We start from the raw sequence: 17,942 nt of genomic DNA, 5'->3' as shown, positions 1-17,942 counted from the left end.
AGTGTTTACCTTGTGCAAGCCACAGTATAAACTGAGCTCTCTGTGCCCCGGCTGAACTTGCCTCCCAGGCCAGGCTGACCCCTTTCATCCTGGAGGCTGGGTTTAGAAGTTAGAGAACATCATGCCTGGCCCCTGACACCCTGTCTCCATGTTTGAGATTCATGATGTCAAAATAGCCAGTGGCTGAGAAAAGAAACCAGACCCAGAGACAGCCCAAAGGGGAGCACGTAGCTGACCTGCTCCAGATATGACCACAACCGTGTCCACTGGACCAGTGACTACCTTAGTAGAAGCATCATCAGCAAAGGCCATGAATGAGGCCACAGCAGACCATCTGCTCCTTGGGCACAGAGCTATACCTCATTCTTTGTCTCTCCCACAGCACACAGTAAAGGCATGTGTGGAGAGTTAGGGTTTCCAGTTTCTGAAATCGAACTAAATTTGTTTACTCATTTACTGTCTGCCTTCCCTCACTAGGATGCAAGCCTATTAGCAGCAGGACTTCATCTGTATTCAGTACTCTATCTGCAAACCTAAGAATTATGCCTGGCATGTAATGGACACTCAACAAATGAACTATAAGTTGAATTGCATCGCACTCCATTCAATAAACAAATATTGATCACCCTATAAACTCCACACTTTATGCTACGAGAGATCATCAAATCCCCTATCCTCCATGAGTCTACAGTCTCCTGTATGTTGCTTGCTTCTGTCTGAGCAGATCTAATTTTAAGCTGTAAAAAACAGTCGGCCATGGCAATGTTCTCAGATAACGTTGAACTTTTTACCAAATTCAATTAGTTCAGGCTGATGATCCTACAATGAGGTAGCTAGATCTCTTTTTCCCCTGTACTACCAATTAAAAACTTCATTACCAAAAAGCACCTCTGATTGAGAAAGGACAGAGGCTAAAAAAGGAGATGAAGTTTTGAGGCATTAGATCTGGGTCCAACCCTATGGAAGCTAACAGGCTGAGCACCCCTGTTCTATAGTGAGTGTTGAGTTCTCACTGCTCTTGGGTTCTGCCCTTGCCCATTCACACTCCACTGATTTTGTAATAAGACCATATGGTATAAATTTTTATACTCTATAAAAATTAGAAACATAGAAATGAGTTGGATTGTGCTACATGGGGTTATTCATACCCCAGAACCACTAGGTTTAATAGGGCAGGAAATTTCACACCATCTCTTTAATGGAGTTGGTCTGCCACCTTGTGGTGAATGTGCATAACCGCAGTTGGTGATTTACACAACATTTCTGCCATTTGGGTTACGGACGCAAATTTTTTTAATTCTTCCAGAAATTTGTTCTAGCCTTATCTTATTAGGGAAGCTAATGACAAAATACCCATTATACATTTTTTAAAAGTTTGATTTCAAGTGATGCTACCCTGTACCTTATAGTTCATTTAGCTTCTCAAAATGTCTTATTAAGAGTCAAATTTTCCAGATAGGTTAATCCAAAGAGGAACCTGAACCCTTAATCTCACTTATCCACCTGTGACTGAATCATGGAAGGGAAAGACTTCAGGGGTGGGAAGCACCACAGCTTTACCATTCAAGATTAAACTACGATTGACCAAACCTTTCTTTTCTAACAACATAAAAGCAGTTGAAAGTTACAAATGTCAGACTTAAAAATGAAGTCTGCACTGAAAAGGATGAAAAGCAGAAACACTTTAAGAAATAATTTTGAAAGTTTACAATCAGAATGAGTGGAATAAAATATTGTATTCCTGTATTCATTTAGGCTCTGAAGTTTTAAAAAGAACACTAAATCACAGCTGTCTTTTCTACGAATTTTAAAAAATCTTTGGACTTGGTTTCTCAGTCATATGTAATATGTACAAAAATATATCAAATATGTTACATATTTAAGAGAAGATCTGACATGTGTCATTTTTCCACACTGACACATACTGGCACTTGGTAACGTGCTTAATTCTATTTTAGATAATGTTAAAATCTTGAGCTCCCTGACAATCCCAAGGAGGCTGACTAGCCATCTCCCAGAATCCTGTTTTATTCCTTCCCTATGTCTGCAATCTAATTTGGTTTGAAGTTAGTCAGAAGTTCTATGCATTTAACTTAAAGAGAGAGTTATAACTTATGTATATAGTAAGTTTAAAAACAAGAACAAAAAAGCAGCATTTGGAACCCTTTCACCCCAAGCAAAAATTGGTCAGGTTAATTAAAAATCTACCACAAAAACGTAGGTGAAATGTGGGTGGTGGTGACAGGAAAATAACTTGAAAGGAGAGAAAAGTCAAGCAACGTGAAAGCAGCATTCATATTCCAAAGTAAAACTCCTTTCAGCTACATTAGCACAATCGGGCTGCACAAGCACCACCACTCAGCCAAAGAGCTGCCAAACGTAGCTGGTGAAAAGCAAAGGTTTTCAGGGCAGAGAGAAAGACCAGAAGTCAGAGAGTGCAGACACACATATACACATGAGAGTTTTCAATCTTTTTTAATAACTTTTCAATTACTTCTTTGTTGACACCTGCATGACACAGGAAGAGCAAGAACATTTGAAGAAGAAATAGTTAGAAAAGTTTAAATATTCATATTTAAATTAGTTGAAAACAGTTTAGTAAAGCACTTTCATTCCACTGTCATTGACACAACAGGACCTGAGGATATTTTATTACACAAAGTAACCAGTGCTGTTTACTAACAAATCAGTTAACAATACCTTCTCCCCTGCATCAGAGACCGCCATGTCGGTTACCACACCCTGGATCCCGGGATCCACATCCCAACAGCCTCTTCTTTCTGTCCCTTCTGTGACTAGTGCTGGAAGCACACCGTTGAGACAGAAACAGAGAGAACAACATCAAACATCAGCCAGCTGACTGGGTTCTTCTCTGCACAGCTGATACATATTTCAAAATAAGAAACATCACAAAGTAATGCATATCAAATACTCTTATATGAGGTGGTAAAATAGCAAAGAGCAGAATGTACAGTCCCTGCCCGCATGGGGCTTACACGCTAACAGACACCAAACCGACAAACAGCATGAACGATCACCAATCTTTTTATTTTTACTTCTTTCTTGCACTGACTTGTTCATGGGTTGTTTGTGGTATAGAGGGGAGATTCTACATCTTTCACTTAATAGGAAAAAACCTCTTGGGGACAGTGAAATTTAAAACAGGTGCTGGAGAACGAAATCAAGGTCTCTTGGCAGACCCAAGTCTGTAAAAAGGCTCCCTTGTGGCCAGTACAAGAGCAGCAGACGATAAACCAGGTTTCGAAGGAGTCGTCAAGGGCAGGAGGGAGACGCCTTTCTAAGAAGGCTGATGACGCTAATACCTTCTAGTCTCATGGTCATACAAAAAGAGACTCTGTCCCTGTCTCTGAACAACTTATGTATGCAACAATTTCCAAATTTCCTCCCCTCACATTTCTTGCTTATGCTTTGAGTTCACAAATACTATAAATACTGTATATTTAATTTATGAAAACACAGAAACTAGTCCGTAAGTATTTGTAAATACGAATACAGATTTCACTTAATCCATTAAATCTCCATTGGCAGGATTTTCTTTCTTTATCCATATGAACTCAGTTAAAACATACTATGCTCACCTTGCACTGATTAAAACTAGACTTTCTAAAGCCCTTTCACACATAGTATTTCATTGGAACCAAGTTTAATCAGGACCTGATGAAATAGATATTCACTGTATGACACCATTTATAACATTTTTTATTCAGTGTCATCTTGAAAATTTATTTCTAATAAAGAAAACGCTTTTTCCCCCTTTATTTAAATTAATAAAAATATTTAATGTCTTTGGAAAATGAGAGTCCTCTAGGATTCCAAAGGCCTCTTCTAATACAAGGAAGTTTTTGTTTAAGTGGAAACTGCTTCAAATGATAACCGCTAAAAGCCAAGTTCATTTTGTCCAAGCTGACCAGCACTTATTCACTTACAGCGAAGGGACATTTTATAGAGATTTCTCTGTCACTCAAAAAATAGTTTCACTATGAGGCACTATTCCTAATTCTTAAAGAGATGCCGAAGACATTAGCAAAGAATTAGCCACTCTCCTTCTCTCCCCCGCTCCCTCGTGGAAGTGAGGATGACCAAAAGAGGGGAAGCAGAGAACGCAGATCAAGTCTCATGTCCCTGAATTCGCCTTCAGGGTGGGCAAGAGGGTCTCCAGTGGACAGAACTTTACAGGCAGTGGATTATACTCACCCACCTGATTACACATGCTGAGGACTGCAAACAGAGGGCTCTGCTTGGTTTATAACCTCAGACTGATGGGAGCCTGATCCAGAAGGACCCGTCCTCAGTCAGTCACAGAACTGACCCATCCAGTTATGACCTTCACTTAGGAGTAATCTTTTGTGCTTAACAACTTTATAAAGAGAATCAAACTCTTGTAGCACCATGTTCCTATCCAACCCAGAACGGAATAGGCCTTTGGGATACCGGACCCCACCCACCTGCCCCTACACCTCCTCTACTCAATCTTAACATCAGACCACTCCATAAAGAGCCTCCCAATGGTCTAAGCAAATGTCACGGGTGTCCCTCTGGAGCTCTCCCCAGTCAAGGAAGATGTGGATACAGACAGGGACAACATTCACTGCCTGGCCTGCAGGGAGGCACGTGCTCCGAGCAGCTGCAGAAGCGTTGCCTCTCCAGCTGTCCCCAGGGTGAGGCCGAGCACAGCAGATCCTTACATGTATTTTTAGATAGAACTTCCTCAATGGCATAATGAGGTTCTTCTTTTAAAAGGAAATCACCCAGGGCAGTACAACTCCCCTGATGAATCTAGGCTGTGTCAAAATGAAAAACATATGTGCACATTCTGAAAATAGAAACCCAGGATTAAATAAAGCACAACTTGAAATGGGAAAATAATTATTGGTGCTGTTAAAAAAATGTATAGAATTAAAAAACTATGCTGCTTCTATATCGTTATTAACCAAGGGATGTTTTTTTTTTTTTTTTTTTTTTTTTTTTAATTTTATTTTGTCGATATACATTGTAGCTGATTAATGCTCCCCATCACCAAAACCTCCCTCCCTTCTCCCTCCCCCCCTCCCCCCAACCATGTCCTTTCTGTTTGTTTGTTGTATCAACTTCAAATAATTGTGGTTGTTATATCTTCTTCCCCCCCCCCCAGTTTCTGTGTGTATGTGTGTATGTGTGTGTGTGAATTTATATATTAATTTTTAGCTCCCACCAATAAGTGAGAACATGTGGTATTTCTCTTTCTGTGCCTGACTTGTTTCACTTAATATAATTCTCTCGAGGTCCATCCATGTTGTTGCAAATGGCAGTATTTCATTCGTTTTTATAGCTGAGTAGTATTCCATTGTGTAGATGTACCACATTTTCCGTATCCACTCATCTGATGATGGGCATTTGGGCTGGTTCCAACTCTTGGCTATTGTAAAGAGTGCTGCGATAAACATTGGGGAACAGGTATACCTTCGACTTGATGATTTCCATTCCTCTGGGTATATTCCCAACAGTGGGATGGCTGGGTCGTATGGTAGATCTATCTGCAATTGTTTAAGGAACCTCCATACCATTTTCCATAGAGGCTGCACCATTTTGCAGTCCCACCAACAATGTATGAGAGTTCCTTTTTCTCCGCAGCCTCGCCAGCATTTATCGTTCAGAGTCTTTTGGATTTTAGCCATCCTAACTGGGGTTAGATGGTATCTCAATGTGGTTTTGATTTGCATTTCCCGGATGCTGAGTGATGTTGAGCATTTTTTCATATGTCTGCTGGCCATTTGGATATCTTCCTTAGAGAAATGCCTACTTAGCTCTTTTGCCCATTTTTTAATTGGGTTGCTTGTTTTCTTCTTGTAAAGTTGTTTGAGTTCCTTATATATTCTGGATATTAATCCTTTGTCAGATGTATATTTTGCAAATATTTTCTCCCACTCTGTTGGTTGTCTTTTAACTCTTTTAATTGTTTCTTTTGCTGTGCAGAAGCTTTTTAGTTTGATATAATCCCATTTGTTTATTTTTCCTTTGGTTGCCCGTGCTTTTGGGGTCGTATTCATGAAGTCTGTGCCCAGTCCTATTTCCTGAAGTGTTTCCCCTATGTTTTCTTTAAGAAGTTTTATTGTCTCAGGGTGTATATTTAAATCCTTAATCCATTTTGAGTTGATTTTAGTATACGGTGAGAGGTATGGATCTAGTTTCATTCTCCTGCATATCGATATCCAGTTATCCCAGCACCACTTGCTGAAGAGGCAGTCCCTTCCCCAGTGAATAGGCTTGGTGCCTTTGTCAAAGATCAGATGGCAGTAAGTGTGTGGGTTGATTTCTGGATTCTCTATTCTATTCCATTGGTCAGTGTGTCTGTTTTTATGCCAGTACCATACTGTTTTGGTTATTATAGCTTTGTAGTATAGCTTAAAGTCAGGTAGTGTTATGCCTCCAGCTTTATTTTTTTTGCTGAGCATTGCTTTGGCTATTCGTGGTCTTTTATTGTTCCATATAAATGTCTGAATAGTTTTTTCCATTTCTGAGAAAAATGTCTTTGGAATTTTGATGGGGATTGCATTGAATTTGTATATCACTTTGGGTAGTATGGACATTTTCACTATGTTGATTCTTCCAATCCAAGAGCATGGAATATCTTTCCATCTTCTTGTATCCTCTCTAATTTCTCTCAGCAGTGGTTTGTAGTTCTCATTATAGAGATTTTTCACCTCCTTGGTTAACTCAATTCCTAAGTATTTTATTTTTTTGGTGGCTATTGTAAATGGGCAGGCTTTCTTGATTTCTCCTTCTGCATGTTCACTATTGGAGAAAAGAAATGCTACTGATTTTTGTGTGTTGATTTTGTATCCTGCTACTGTGCTGAAATCATTTATCAATTCCAAGAGTTTTTTTGTAGAGGTTTTAGGCTGTTCGATATATAGGATCATGTCATCTGCAAACAGGGACAGTTTGACTTCATCTTTTCCAATCTGGATGCCCTTTATTTCCTTCTCTTCTCTGATTGCTCTGGCTAGTACTTCCAACACTATGTTGAATAGGAGTGGTGAGAGTGGGCATCCTTGTCTAGTTCCTGTTCTTAAAGGAAAAGCTTTCAGCTTTTCCCCATTCAGGATGATATTGGCAGTGGGTTTGTCATATATGGCTTTAATTATGTTGAGATACTTTCCCTCTATACCTAACTTATAGAGGGTCTTTGTCATGAATGAGTGCTGAACTTTATCAAATGCTTTTTCAGCATCTATAGAGATGATCATATGGTCCTTGTGTTTGAGTTTATTAATATGGTGTATCACATTTATTGATTTGCGTATGTTGAACCAACCTTGCATCCCTGGGATGAATCCCACTTGATCGTGATGAATAATTTTTCGTATGTGTTGCTGTATTCTGTTTGCTAGTATTTTAGTGAGGATTTTTGCATCTATATTCATCAAGGATATCGGCCTGTAGTTTTCTTTTTTGGTTATATCTTTACCTGGTTTTGGTATCAGGATGATGTTTGCTTCATAGAATGAGTTTGGGAGATTTGCGTCTGTTTCAATCTTTTGGAATAGTTTGTAAAGAATCGGTGTCAATTCCTCTTTGAATGTTTGGTAAAATTCTGCTGTGAATCCATCTGGTCCTGGGCTTTTCTTTGTTGGGAGCCTTCTGATAACAGCTTCAATCTCCTTTATTGTTATTGGTCTGTTCAAATTTTCTACGTCTTCACGGTTCAGTTTTGGGAGCTTGTGTGTGTCCAGAAATTTATCCATTTCCTCCAGATTTTCAAATTTGTTGGCGTATAGTTGTTTATAGTAGTCTCGAATGATTCCTTGTATTTCAGATGAATCAGTTGTAATATCGCCTTTTTCATTTCTAATTTTTGTTATTTGAGTCTTCTCTCTTCTTTTTTTTGTTAGCCATGCTAATGGTTTGTCAATTTTATTTATCTTTTCAAAAAACCAACTTTTTGATTCGTTGATCTTTTGAATTGTTTTTTGGTTTTCAATTTCATTTAGTTCTGCTCTGATCTTAATGATTTCTCTCCGTCTGCTAACTTTAGGATTGGATTGTTCTTGTTTTTCTAGTTCTTTAAGGTGAAGTGTTAGGTTGTTCACTTGCCATCTTTCCATTCTTCTGAAGTGAGCATTTAATGCAATAAATTTTCCCCTCAATACTGCTTTTGCAGCATCCCACAGGTTTTGGTATGATGTATCATTGTTTTCATTAGTTTCAATAAACTTTTTGATTTCCTGCTTGATTTCTTCTTGGACCCATATGTCATTAAGTAGAATGCTGTTTAATTTCCATGTGTTTGTATAGTTTCCTGAGTTTCGCTTGTTATTAATTTCTAGTTTTAATCCATTGTGGTCTGAGAAGATACATGGGATAATTCCAATTTTTTTGAATTTATTGAGACTTGATTTGTGACCTAATATGTGATCTATCTTGGAGAATGATCCATGTGCTGATGAGAAGAATGAATATTCTGAGGTTGTTGGGTGGAATGTTCTGTAGATATCTGCCAATTCCAATTGGTCTAGAGTCTTGTTTAGATCTTGTGTTTCTCTACTGATTCTTTGCCTAGATGATCTGTCTAATATTGACAGTGGAGTGTTCAGGTCCCCTGCTATTATGGTATTAGTGTCTATTTCCTTCTTTAGGTCTAATAGAGTTTGTTTTATAAATCTGGCTGCTCCAACATTGGGTGCGTACATATTTATGATTGTTATGTCTTCTTGATGGATCAGTCCTTTTATCATTAAGTAGTGTCCCTCATTGTCTCTTTTTATGGTTTTTAGTTTAAAGTCTATTTTGTCAGATATAAGAATAGCCACTCCAGCTCGTTTTTCTTTTCTGTTTGCATGGTAAATCTTTTTCCATCCTTTCACTCTTAGTCTGTGTGAATCTTTATGGGTGAGGTGGGTCTCTTGTAGGCAGCATATAGTTGGGTCCTGCTTTTTGATCCAGTCAGCCAGTCTGTGTCTTTTAATTGGGGAATTTAAGCCTTTAACATTAAGAGTTGTTATTGAAAGGTGTTGATTTATTCTTAGCATTTTATTGGTTGTTTGGTTGTCTTAGGTGTCTTTTGTTCCTTGCTTTCTGATTTACTGTTTGGTTTCTTTGTTTGTTGGTTCCTTAGGTTGTAGATAGTGTTTTTGTTAGCTTGTTTTCTCTTCATGAATGCCATTTTTATTGTACTAGCGGGTTTAGATTTTTCTTAGGTTTTTATGGCAGTGGTAGTTATTTTTCAGGAACCAAACCCAGTACTCCCTTGAGGATTTCTTGTAAGGGTGGTCTTGTGGTAGTGAACTCCCGCAGTTTTTGTTTGTCTGAGAAATATACTATTTGCCCCTCATTTCGGAAGGATAGCCTTGCAGGGTAGAGTATTCTTGGTTGGCAATCTTTGTCTTTTAGTATTTTGAAAATATCATCCCATTCCTTTCTAGCTTTTAGGGTTTGTGATGAAAAGTCTGATGTTAACCTGATTGGGGCTCCCTTATAGGTGATTTGACGCTTCTCTCTTGCAGCTTTTAAGATTCTCTCTTTGTCTCTGAGTTTTGCCAATTTGACTATGACATGTCTTGGAGAAGGCCTTTTTGGGTTGAATATCTTTGGAGATCGTTGAGCTTCCTGGATCTGAAGATCTGTGATTTTTCCTATACCTGGGAAGTTTTCTGCCACTATTTTGTTGAATATGTTTTCAATGGAATCTCCATTTTCCTCCCCTTCTGGAATACCCATGACTCGGATATTTGAGCGCTTGAGGTTGTCTGATATCTCTCTCAGATTTTCTTCCATGTTCTTGATTCTTTTTTCTTTCTTTTTGTCTGCTTGTGTTATTTCAAACAGCCCATCTTCAAGTTCAGAGGTTCTCTCTTCAACTTCGACAAGCCTGCTGGTTAAACTCTCCGTTGTGTTTTTTATTTCGCTGAATAACTTCTTCAGTTCAGCAAGTTCTGCTACATTTTTTTTCAGGACATTGATTTCCTTGTATATTTCCTCTTTCAGATCCTGTATACTTTTCCTCATTTCATCATGATGTCTAGCTGAGTTTTCTTGTATCTCATTCAGTTTCTTTAGAATTATCACTCGAAATTCCTTGTCAGTTATTTCAAGGGCTTCTTGTTCTATAGGATCTAGAGTATGAGATTTATTAACTTTTGGTGGTGTACTTTCTTGATTTTTTGTATTTCTGGTGTCTTTTTTTTGGTGTTTATTCATTGTGGCAGGGGGTTTCACAGTCCACCGGTTTAAGACTAATGACTAACTAGGATGTTGCTGTTGTTGCCAATTTGGTATGGCTCCCGCCGTGACTGCTCAGTTGGCCTCTAGTGTCTTGTGTGTGTGGTTGCCTCGGGTCTTGGGCTTCTCCGGGGATCCACCTTTCTGGTCAGCTTGTACTCTGCTGGGCTGGTGGATCACGTACCACAGGGTGTGTGATCTCTGTTGAGCTTTCACTTTCTGTACAGGACTTCTCCCCGTTCCGTGTGCTCTGGCCCAGGCTGTTAGATCGTGCAGTGGCGACCCCACCGGGTGTGTGGTTTCTGTCGAGTCTCCGCCTCCCTGGCCGCACGTCTCCTCCCTCTGTGCACACTGTGCTGGGTTGGGGCGTGTCTTCTGCACCCCTCGTCTATCAGCTGGGCCTTCAAGACCCTGCTCAGCACCGCCTCGCCCAGGAAGTCTACCAGGTTTCTGCTAGGCACAGACGACTGGTCTCTCTGGGTGCCTTTGTAACACTGTGTAGATCTTTCTCGGGTCTTGTTCACCTTTGTATCCCCCCGGTATAAACCGAGTCTAGTGCCCGCCTGCAGCCTGCTCTCCGGCAGGTTCAAGCGGACCTGGGAACTCTCCTACCACACTATTCCCAACCAGAAATTCGTTAGGCTTTTTTCCAAACTGGTGGTCGCAGAGATGGTATCTGCCTCCCAGTAACAGGAAGTTTACCGGGGCCGGAGTCCAGGGTGTGGTGGAGTGACAGTCGGCCCGCCCGTACTTCCTAGCCCTCCCAAAACTGGTCGGGACGCCCCACACCCCCAGCCCTGCCAGAGAACCGTGGAGGGAGTGGGAGAGGAAGCCGGCCTGCAGGGTCCGGAAAGCCCTGCGCCAGGCCAAGCAAATGGGCTCAGTGATGGCCGAGCAGGGCGGAGCTGCCCGCACCTGGGAAAATGGAGGCAGCACCGGGGCAGTGAGTGGCCTGGTGGTGCAGTCGGGGAGCCGCGTGGGCAACCACCCCCCGAACAGAGCTGTGCCAGGGATCACTCACAGTGCTGTGCCAGGTCGGGTGCTCGCTCTGTCTCTGGTTTGTTGCCTTCCGTGTTCTCGGCGCTGCCGCCTCGGGCTGTTCAGTCGCGGCGCCGCTCGGGCGCTCCCAGGAGTCTTCTATAATGCCGGCCTGAAACCTCGAATCTTGAATAGGGCAGCTGGCCGCCTTCAGCGCGGCCCCAGCCTCCGGGATCCTGGCTGCATCCACAGCAGCCCTGGCGCCGTGTTTCCTGTTTCAAGACTCACTTTTGCAGCTAAGAATCAGTTCTTTTCCTGCTCCACACTTCAAAGCTGTTGCCTGTAAATGAGGCAGCCTCTCCTGCCGGGGGCAAAGTGGCGTTGAGCCCCCACGACCGGCCAGCAGCAGCAGTCCTCCCTTAAGAGATGGCCAGAGGAAAAGGTCCACAAGTTTCCCGGCTGCCTGAGGCCCAGTGGCCACCTTTTCCACCTCAGCTACTCCGCGCCAGCCGCCGCAGCCGCCGCCATCTTGAAACCTCCCAAGGGATGTTTTTAAAGAAGTTCTAAAATAATTTAATCCTCCAATCTCTAACTACTAAAGACACTTTATCTTCCGCATATAAAACCTTGTGGAAGTAAGGTTCTTACCACCATACATGCAAAACATACCTTTATGGAACTAAGTCTTTAGCTTACAACTATACATATAACACTGTAATTAGGTTCTCAGCAATTATCTAAACCAATTCTCCACATTCTATTTTTCTATATTTAAAAGATGTTAAACCACTGTTTTAAATAATAAATTCTGACTTAAAGTATATAATGGCACAGATCAAGAATCTTTTGGCACTTCTGCCTTAAAGGTTAAACCAAACCACCAAACCTTGGGCGTGCACGCGCATTTGTGAGAGAGATTCTAGTTTTCAGAGTTATGTTTTCTCAAATGATGCACATGATATTAAATTTAAGGGCTTGCTCCTTAATGAACTGCAGGGACTATTTTTTTAAAAAACAAACAGTCAAAAAGTTCTTTCAAAACTCTATTCAATAAGTCATATCAAAAATGAAGCAGGGTAGGTAGGATTCGGGGAAGGTACAATGCTTGGCTGGGAAATAGAGCCGTATAACCCACCCACCAGTCTTTATCTCCTTGTCCTTGGAACACCAGTGTCGTTATTTTATGTATATTTTATTTATAGCTAGTATATTTATTCTCAGCATTGTTTTAATTTAAAAAAAAACATTCAGTCCCCTCCAAACAGGGACAGAGCCGTTGCCTTCATTCTACGTGGCCTTCACTCTACGTGACCACTCTAAGCTCCGCGGAGCGTGTGCAGGCTTACTGCCGGGCCTGCGCTTTCACTTACAAGCAGGAGGCGATCCTGGTATGTCAGGAGAAGTGAGCGTGTCGGTCGAGACAGATTCTCCACAACCTTCCTCGGGTGACTGACTTACATCGCCCAGCTGTGAGGCCTTCACTGCAACTTGTAGGCTCTCAGCTAAGGAGTAGAAAAGCAAAAATAAAATTTAAAAACAACACATGTGTAAAGTTTAATCTAGACCAGGGGTTGACAAACTGCATTTGGCCTGCTTCTGTTTTTTAAATGGCCTAGGAACAAAAAATGGATTTTATATTCTTAAAAGATTGTACACACACACACACACACACACACACACACACACACACCACACACACACACACACACACACACACACACACACACACACACACGCCCCAGAGACTGTGTCTTGGAAAGCTTAAAATATTTACTACCTGGCCCTTTACAGAAAAAGTTTGCAGACCTGCAATCTAAACTAATACTTTTAGCATCATTTTATGACAGAGAATTAATTCAATAAAAAAGAATAAACCCATTGTATAAATTTACCTCAAATGCAACTTTCAGCAAATTAATATGCTGAAAAACTGCTTGTAGTTGAATTAATTTAAATATAGTATCAGGCATTAGGACTTCAAAACCTGTTACTCAGAAATATTAGTAGCCAAGAGTTGGAACCAGCCTAAATGCCCATCATCAGACTAGTGAATAAGGAAAATGTGGTGTATTTACACAATGGAATACTACTCTGCTATAAAAAAGAATGAAATACTACCATTTGTAGCAACATGGATGAACTCAGAGAAAATTAAGTGAAACAGGCCAGGCACAGAAAGAGAAACACCACATGTTCTCACCTATGCTTGGGAGCTAATGAAAGAAAGATTAGCTATTCTTCAAAAGAGTATTTGCCCAAACTTGCCTTTAAAAATAGATTCCCAATCCTCTCTGTAGACCTACTAGATTAGATTCTCTAGAGGAGAAAATGGGATTTGCATTTTTAACAAGCACCAAAGGCTACTCTTAGGTACCCAAGCTTAGGTCAGCTTAGGAAACACCACACTAAGAAGGCAAAGTTTTTGTTTAAGATAAAAAGTTTTCAACTAGCATGTGGAATAGTATAGTTTTGAGGACCCTGCAAGTATTTCTAGAACATCCTGGCCAATGATTTAATTAGTCTATTCTAGGGGCTATTGGGCACTTGCTAACTCATAAGGGGAGTTCACAGATTGGAGGAGGAAAGAGACATGTCCAGCTAAGTATACTACAAGGTAGCATGTGGTCAGCCCTAAGTGCTATCATCCAGTCACTAGAGCATTCTAAGCTCTAATATTAACTAGTGGGATTAAGAAAAAGTTCCTAAAGGAGATGAAAACCGAGCAGGACCTGGAAGGATGGATGGAATTCAAGAGGCAGAGACAGAAGAAGAGAAAGGAGAGGAAAACCACAACTCCAGTAGGCAAAGACCTAGGGAGACTATTCAAAATGCATTACTAAAATGTTTCATTTTTGTTTTACAGAAGATAAACCTCACTTTGACAAGCTCAACTGCAGTCCAGGTGTTGATGGTCAACGGCTTAGGGGTGGGTGATCCAACCTGTGCTCACGCACTACCTCTACAGCTCTGGTTCTCTTGAGCAGCCGGGTCCACTGCTGCTCCAGCACCTCTACCCAATGGTGAACCAAAGGAACTGAAGCAGATGGACTTAAACCCAGCAATAGTGACAGTGTTGGTGGGGAGCAAGATAAAGCCACTGGCTGAAATTGAGTGTGGATGACTTATTCAAAAAAGGTATTATCAAAGATAATGAGGGGTCACTGGTTCTTGTCAACCCACTTGAGATTCCTTTTGGCTTTATTTCTAAAAATATATCTTGAATCTATCCACTTCTCTCTACTTTCATTGCTAACAGACCTGGTCTAGACCAGGGCACCACATCTCAGCTTCTGCAAGTGCTTCCTACAGATCTTCAGGCAGACTTGTCTCCTCCCAATCTGTTCTGCCTTCAGCAGCAGCATTTTTTTAAGGCACAAATGAGATCATGTCACAGCCATGACTAAAAGTTTCCAATTCCATCACATTTGGAATAATAATTTTTTTTTTTTTTAAACCACTGCCTACAATGATTTGATCCCCGTCCACCCAGCCCGCACCACCTCATCTCACAGCAGTCTCCCCTGACCTCGGCCACCTGGACTTTCTTCCTTCCTTGAACATGCCAAGCGCATCCCAGCCTCAGGCACTCTGTGCTTACTTTCTCTCTGTGCAGGAATGGACCTCCCCCAGATCTCTAGACAGCTGGCATCTAAACTCTCAATCCTCATCTAAAAAATAACTTCCAGGGCTGGTTCATGGCTCACTCGGGAGAGTGCGGTGCTGATAATACCAAGGACACGGGTTCGGATCCTATATAGGGATGGCCAGTTAGCTCACTGGCTGAGCGTGGTGCTGACAACACCAAGCCAAGAGTTGAGATCCCCTTACCAGTCATCTTTAAAAAAATAAAATAAAAAATTACTTCCTTGGAGAGGTATTCCCTGACCTCTCTCAAAAGCAAAGCCTTCACCTCATCCCACTCCCGCTGTCTTATTTTCATGTGACTCTCTGAAGTTATGATTCCTTGGCTATTGACTGTCTTCCCCCACTGGAAGTTTTATGAAAGCATTCCTGTTTCCTTGGCATCAGCATCAGTGCACAGGGTAGATGCTCAATGAATATTTGATGGATGAATGGATGGATGGATGATTGATTCTATCAGTGGGCCCCATTTCAGACAACCTCTATGCCCTTCTCAAGACCTCAGTGTCCCCAACTGTGAAATAAAGATGACATAAATCATGATTTCTCAATCTCTTCCAGGCTAACATTCTGAGATTCTAAACCAGAGTTTGGCAAACATTTTCTGCAAGGAAACAGTTAATATCTTAGGTTTTGTGGGCTCTACAGTCTCTGTCAGAACTGTTCATCTCTGCCACTGTAGGACAAAGCAGCCATGGACAACGCATAAACAGGAGGGTGTGGGTTCCAATAAAACTGTATTTACAAAAACAAGCGGTGGGAAGCATTCAGTCCCTGGTATGCAATTTACCAACCCTTCTTCCAAACAACTGCATTTCCTGCCACTCTCTCAGGAGGTGACTGTCTTACCTGCCAAAACCTCTGTCCCTCTTGTCACTTCCAGACCAGTACCCTTAAACTCCTTTCCCCCTGAAGCTCCTGCCATCAGATCAGACCACTCACAATGTCCCCCTCCCCTGCCCACTGCCAATCATCTATAGACCCCAAATACTCACCTGCTGTCCTTGAACAATTTAGCACCTGGCTCAAGTTCCCCCCTCCCTCCAATGCTAATCCTCTCAAAATTCTCAGTTATCTCAATTCTGTGAACTTAGTCCTTCTATACCCTGGCCTCTCATCTTGACTCTCTCATCTCCAATGAGCCTCCACCCTACCTCAGCCAGCAGTTCCTGTTGTTGTGCCTTAGACTTCAATATTACCAGTGTCAGCACTTTGCCCCTTTACAGACTATTCTCCACAGAGCAGTCACAGGGTCCCTTTTCAAACATAAATCATGTCACTTCTCCACTCAAAACTCTATAACACTTCCCATCTCACTCAGAAAGAAATTTAAAGTCCTTACCTTGATCCGTGTAACCTGAGACCTAGTGAACTCTTGACTCATCTCCTGCCACTCCCCACCCCTAACCCTCACACCTCACTCTACTGCTGCTCCTCAAACAAGCCTGGCACTCATCTGCCTCAGGACCTTTGCACCCGCTGTTCCTGTGTCTGGAACACTCTTCCCCCAGATACCACTTGGCGTTCTCCCTTCCTTCATATCTGCTTACACAGCATAATATCAAAGAGGCCTCGCCTATCTAAAACAGAACTGCCCCGACCCCGTCACTCCTATTCCCCTTACCCTGCTTATTTTCTTTATAGCACTTAATACAACCTGACATATTTCTTTATATTTTGCTGTTTCCAGCATATAAGTTCTACTGTATCCTCAGCACCAAGACCACAGGGCATGGCGCTAGCAGGTGCTCAATAAACATCTGGATTTATCAAACCAAATCCTTTTCAAAGCCACTGACCTTCTTTCAGTGCTGCTGCCAGGAGTGAGGCTGCCTGGGGAGGCTCTCCTGGGTCAGGTTTAATGAGGAGGTGGGGCTCTAGATGGACATCCTCAAAGCCACTCAATTCTCCAAGTTCAGCATAGATATGCAGCTTCTCCTCCAAATATGTGCAAATCTGTTGGTCTTGGTTACTAAGTATTTCTACAAAATAGTATTTCCATAAAAGGTTATCACTAACATGAAAACAACAACTAACATGAAAATCCAAGTTACAAGATAAAGATTTTGCCAGTTAGCAAGCAGTCTGATCTAAAAGGCAAAGCACAAGTTGTTGGGTGGGACAGACCCAGGTTCAAATCCTGACTATTCCACTCAGTGACTGTGGCCTCCAGCAAATGACTTAATGACTCTCTCGGCTTCCATTGTCCTTTCTGTAAATAAGGCACCCGATAAATGTGTGTTTCTGTTCCCATTCCCCTAATTCTAGAAAGACTTGCAAATCTACTCTTTGTTTATTCAGGCTGTCTTCTATTAAGACGAAACATTAAGCTCAGGAACGAAGTTGAGGTGGCACTGTCCCTGATAGGCCAACACTCACAGGGGAAGCTAAGCAAAGACCTAAAGCCACCCAACACCACACATACTGGTTTGTTTCTGTTTCTAAACAACTAATTTCTTTGACCATCTTAGTATGCATCATTTTCCTCTGCTTTCAACATGTTTCAGAATTCTTAAAGCTCAAAGGGACCTTAACTAGCACCCAATCCGGGGTTTCTGTCTCCTCTGTACCTACAATCAATCACCTGGGGAGAGTTTAAAATACCCGAGTCTACGCCCCACTTCCCACAGATTCTGACACAATGGGTTGAGCATGGGGCGCAGGCAGCAGCATTTTTTTTTTTTTTTTTTTTGTCGGTTTTTCGTGACGGGCACTCAGCCAGTGAGTGCACTGGTCATTCCTATATAGGATCCGAACCCGCGGCGGGAGCGTCGCCGCGCTCCCAGTGCAGCACTCTACCGAGTGCGCCACGGGCTCGGCAGTATTTTTAACCTCCCCGAGTTACTCTCATGTCTAGCCAGAGTTGAGAATCACTGAGCTAACCTAATTTCCTTTCTTCACAGGTTTGGGAACTAAAAGGCTGGACCTATTGGGTTCCTCGTCCAAAGTCACAGAACAATGACATGACAGTGCTGGGACCTATAATTAAACTATCCAACAACAAGTCCAATGCTCATGTGCACCAGCTGCCCACAATTATCATTTTGTGTATGTTATGTGCATTTTTATATACATATTAATCACTAAAGTGAAAGAGGAGAGAG

The 17,942-nt window shown here is 41.8% G+C and overlaps 1 protein-coding gene across 6 annotated transcripts in view; it reads right to left on the bottom strand.

Annotated features, from left to right (window-relative positions):
• The window catches only part of ARHGEF28 (Rho guanine nucleotide exchange factor 28), a 298,642-nt gene that overhangs the window by 34,686 nt on the left and 246,014 nt on the right, over positions 1 to 17,942 (bottom strand). For all 6 annotated transcript variants that reach the window (XM_063085738.1, XM_063085732.1, XM_063085736.1 and 3 more), the window contains 3 exons: positions 16,638 to 16,820; positions 12,567 to 12,698; positions 2,701 to 2,801 (listed from right to left, as the gene is read on the bottom strand). In XM_063085738.1, the coding sequence (XP_062941808.1) occupies positions 2,701 to 2,801; positions 12,567 to 12,698; positions 16,638 to 16,820 (416 nt within the window). The remainder of the gene's footprint in view (positions 1 to 2,700; positions 2,802 to 12,566; positions 12,699 to 16,637; positions 16,821 to 17,942) is intronic.

This window comes from Cynocephalus volans, chromosome 2 (assembly GCF_027409185.1).
Source record: "Cynocephalus volans isolate mCynVol1 chromosome 2, mCynVol1.pri, whole genome shotgun sequence".
NCBI classification, from domain to species: domain Eukaryota; kingdom Metazoa; phylum Chordata; class Mammalia; order Dermoptera; family Cynocephalidae; genus Cynocephalus; species Cynocephalus volans.
Note: the sequence above shows the minus strand (reverse complement) of the source record. Positions and strands in the feature narration are given on the sequence as shown.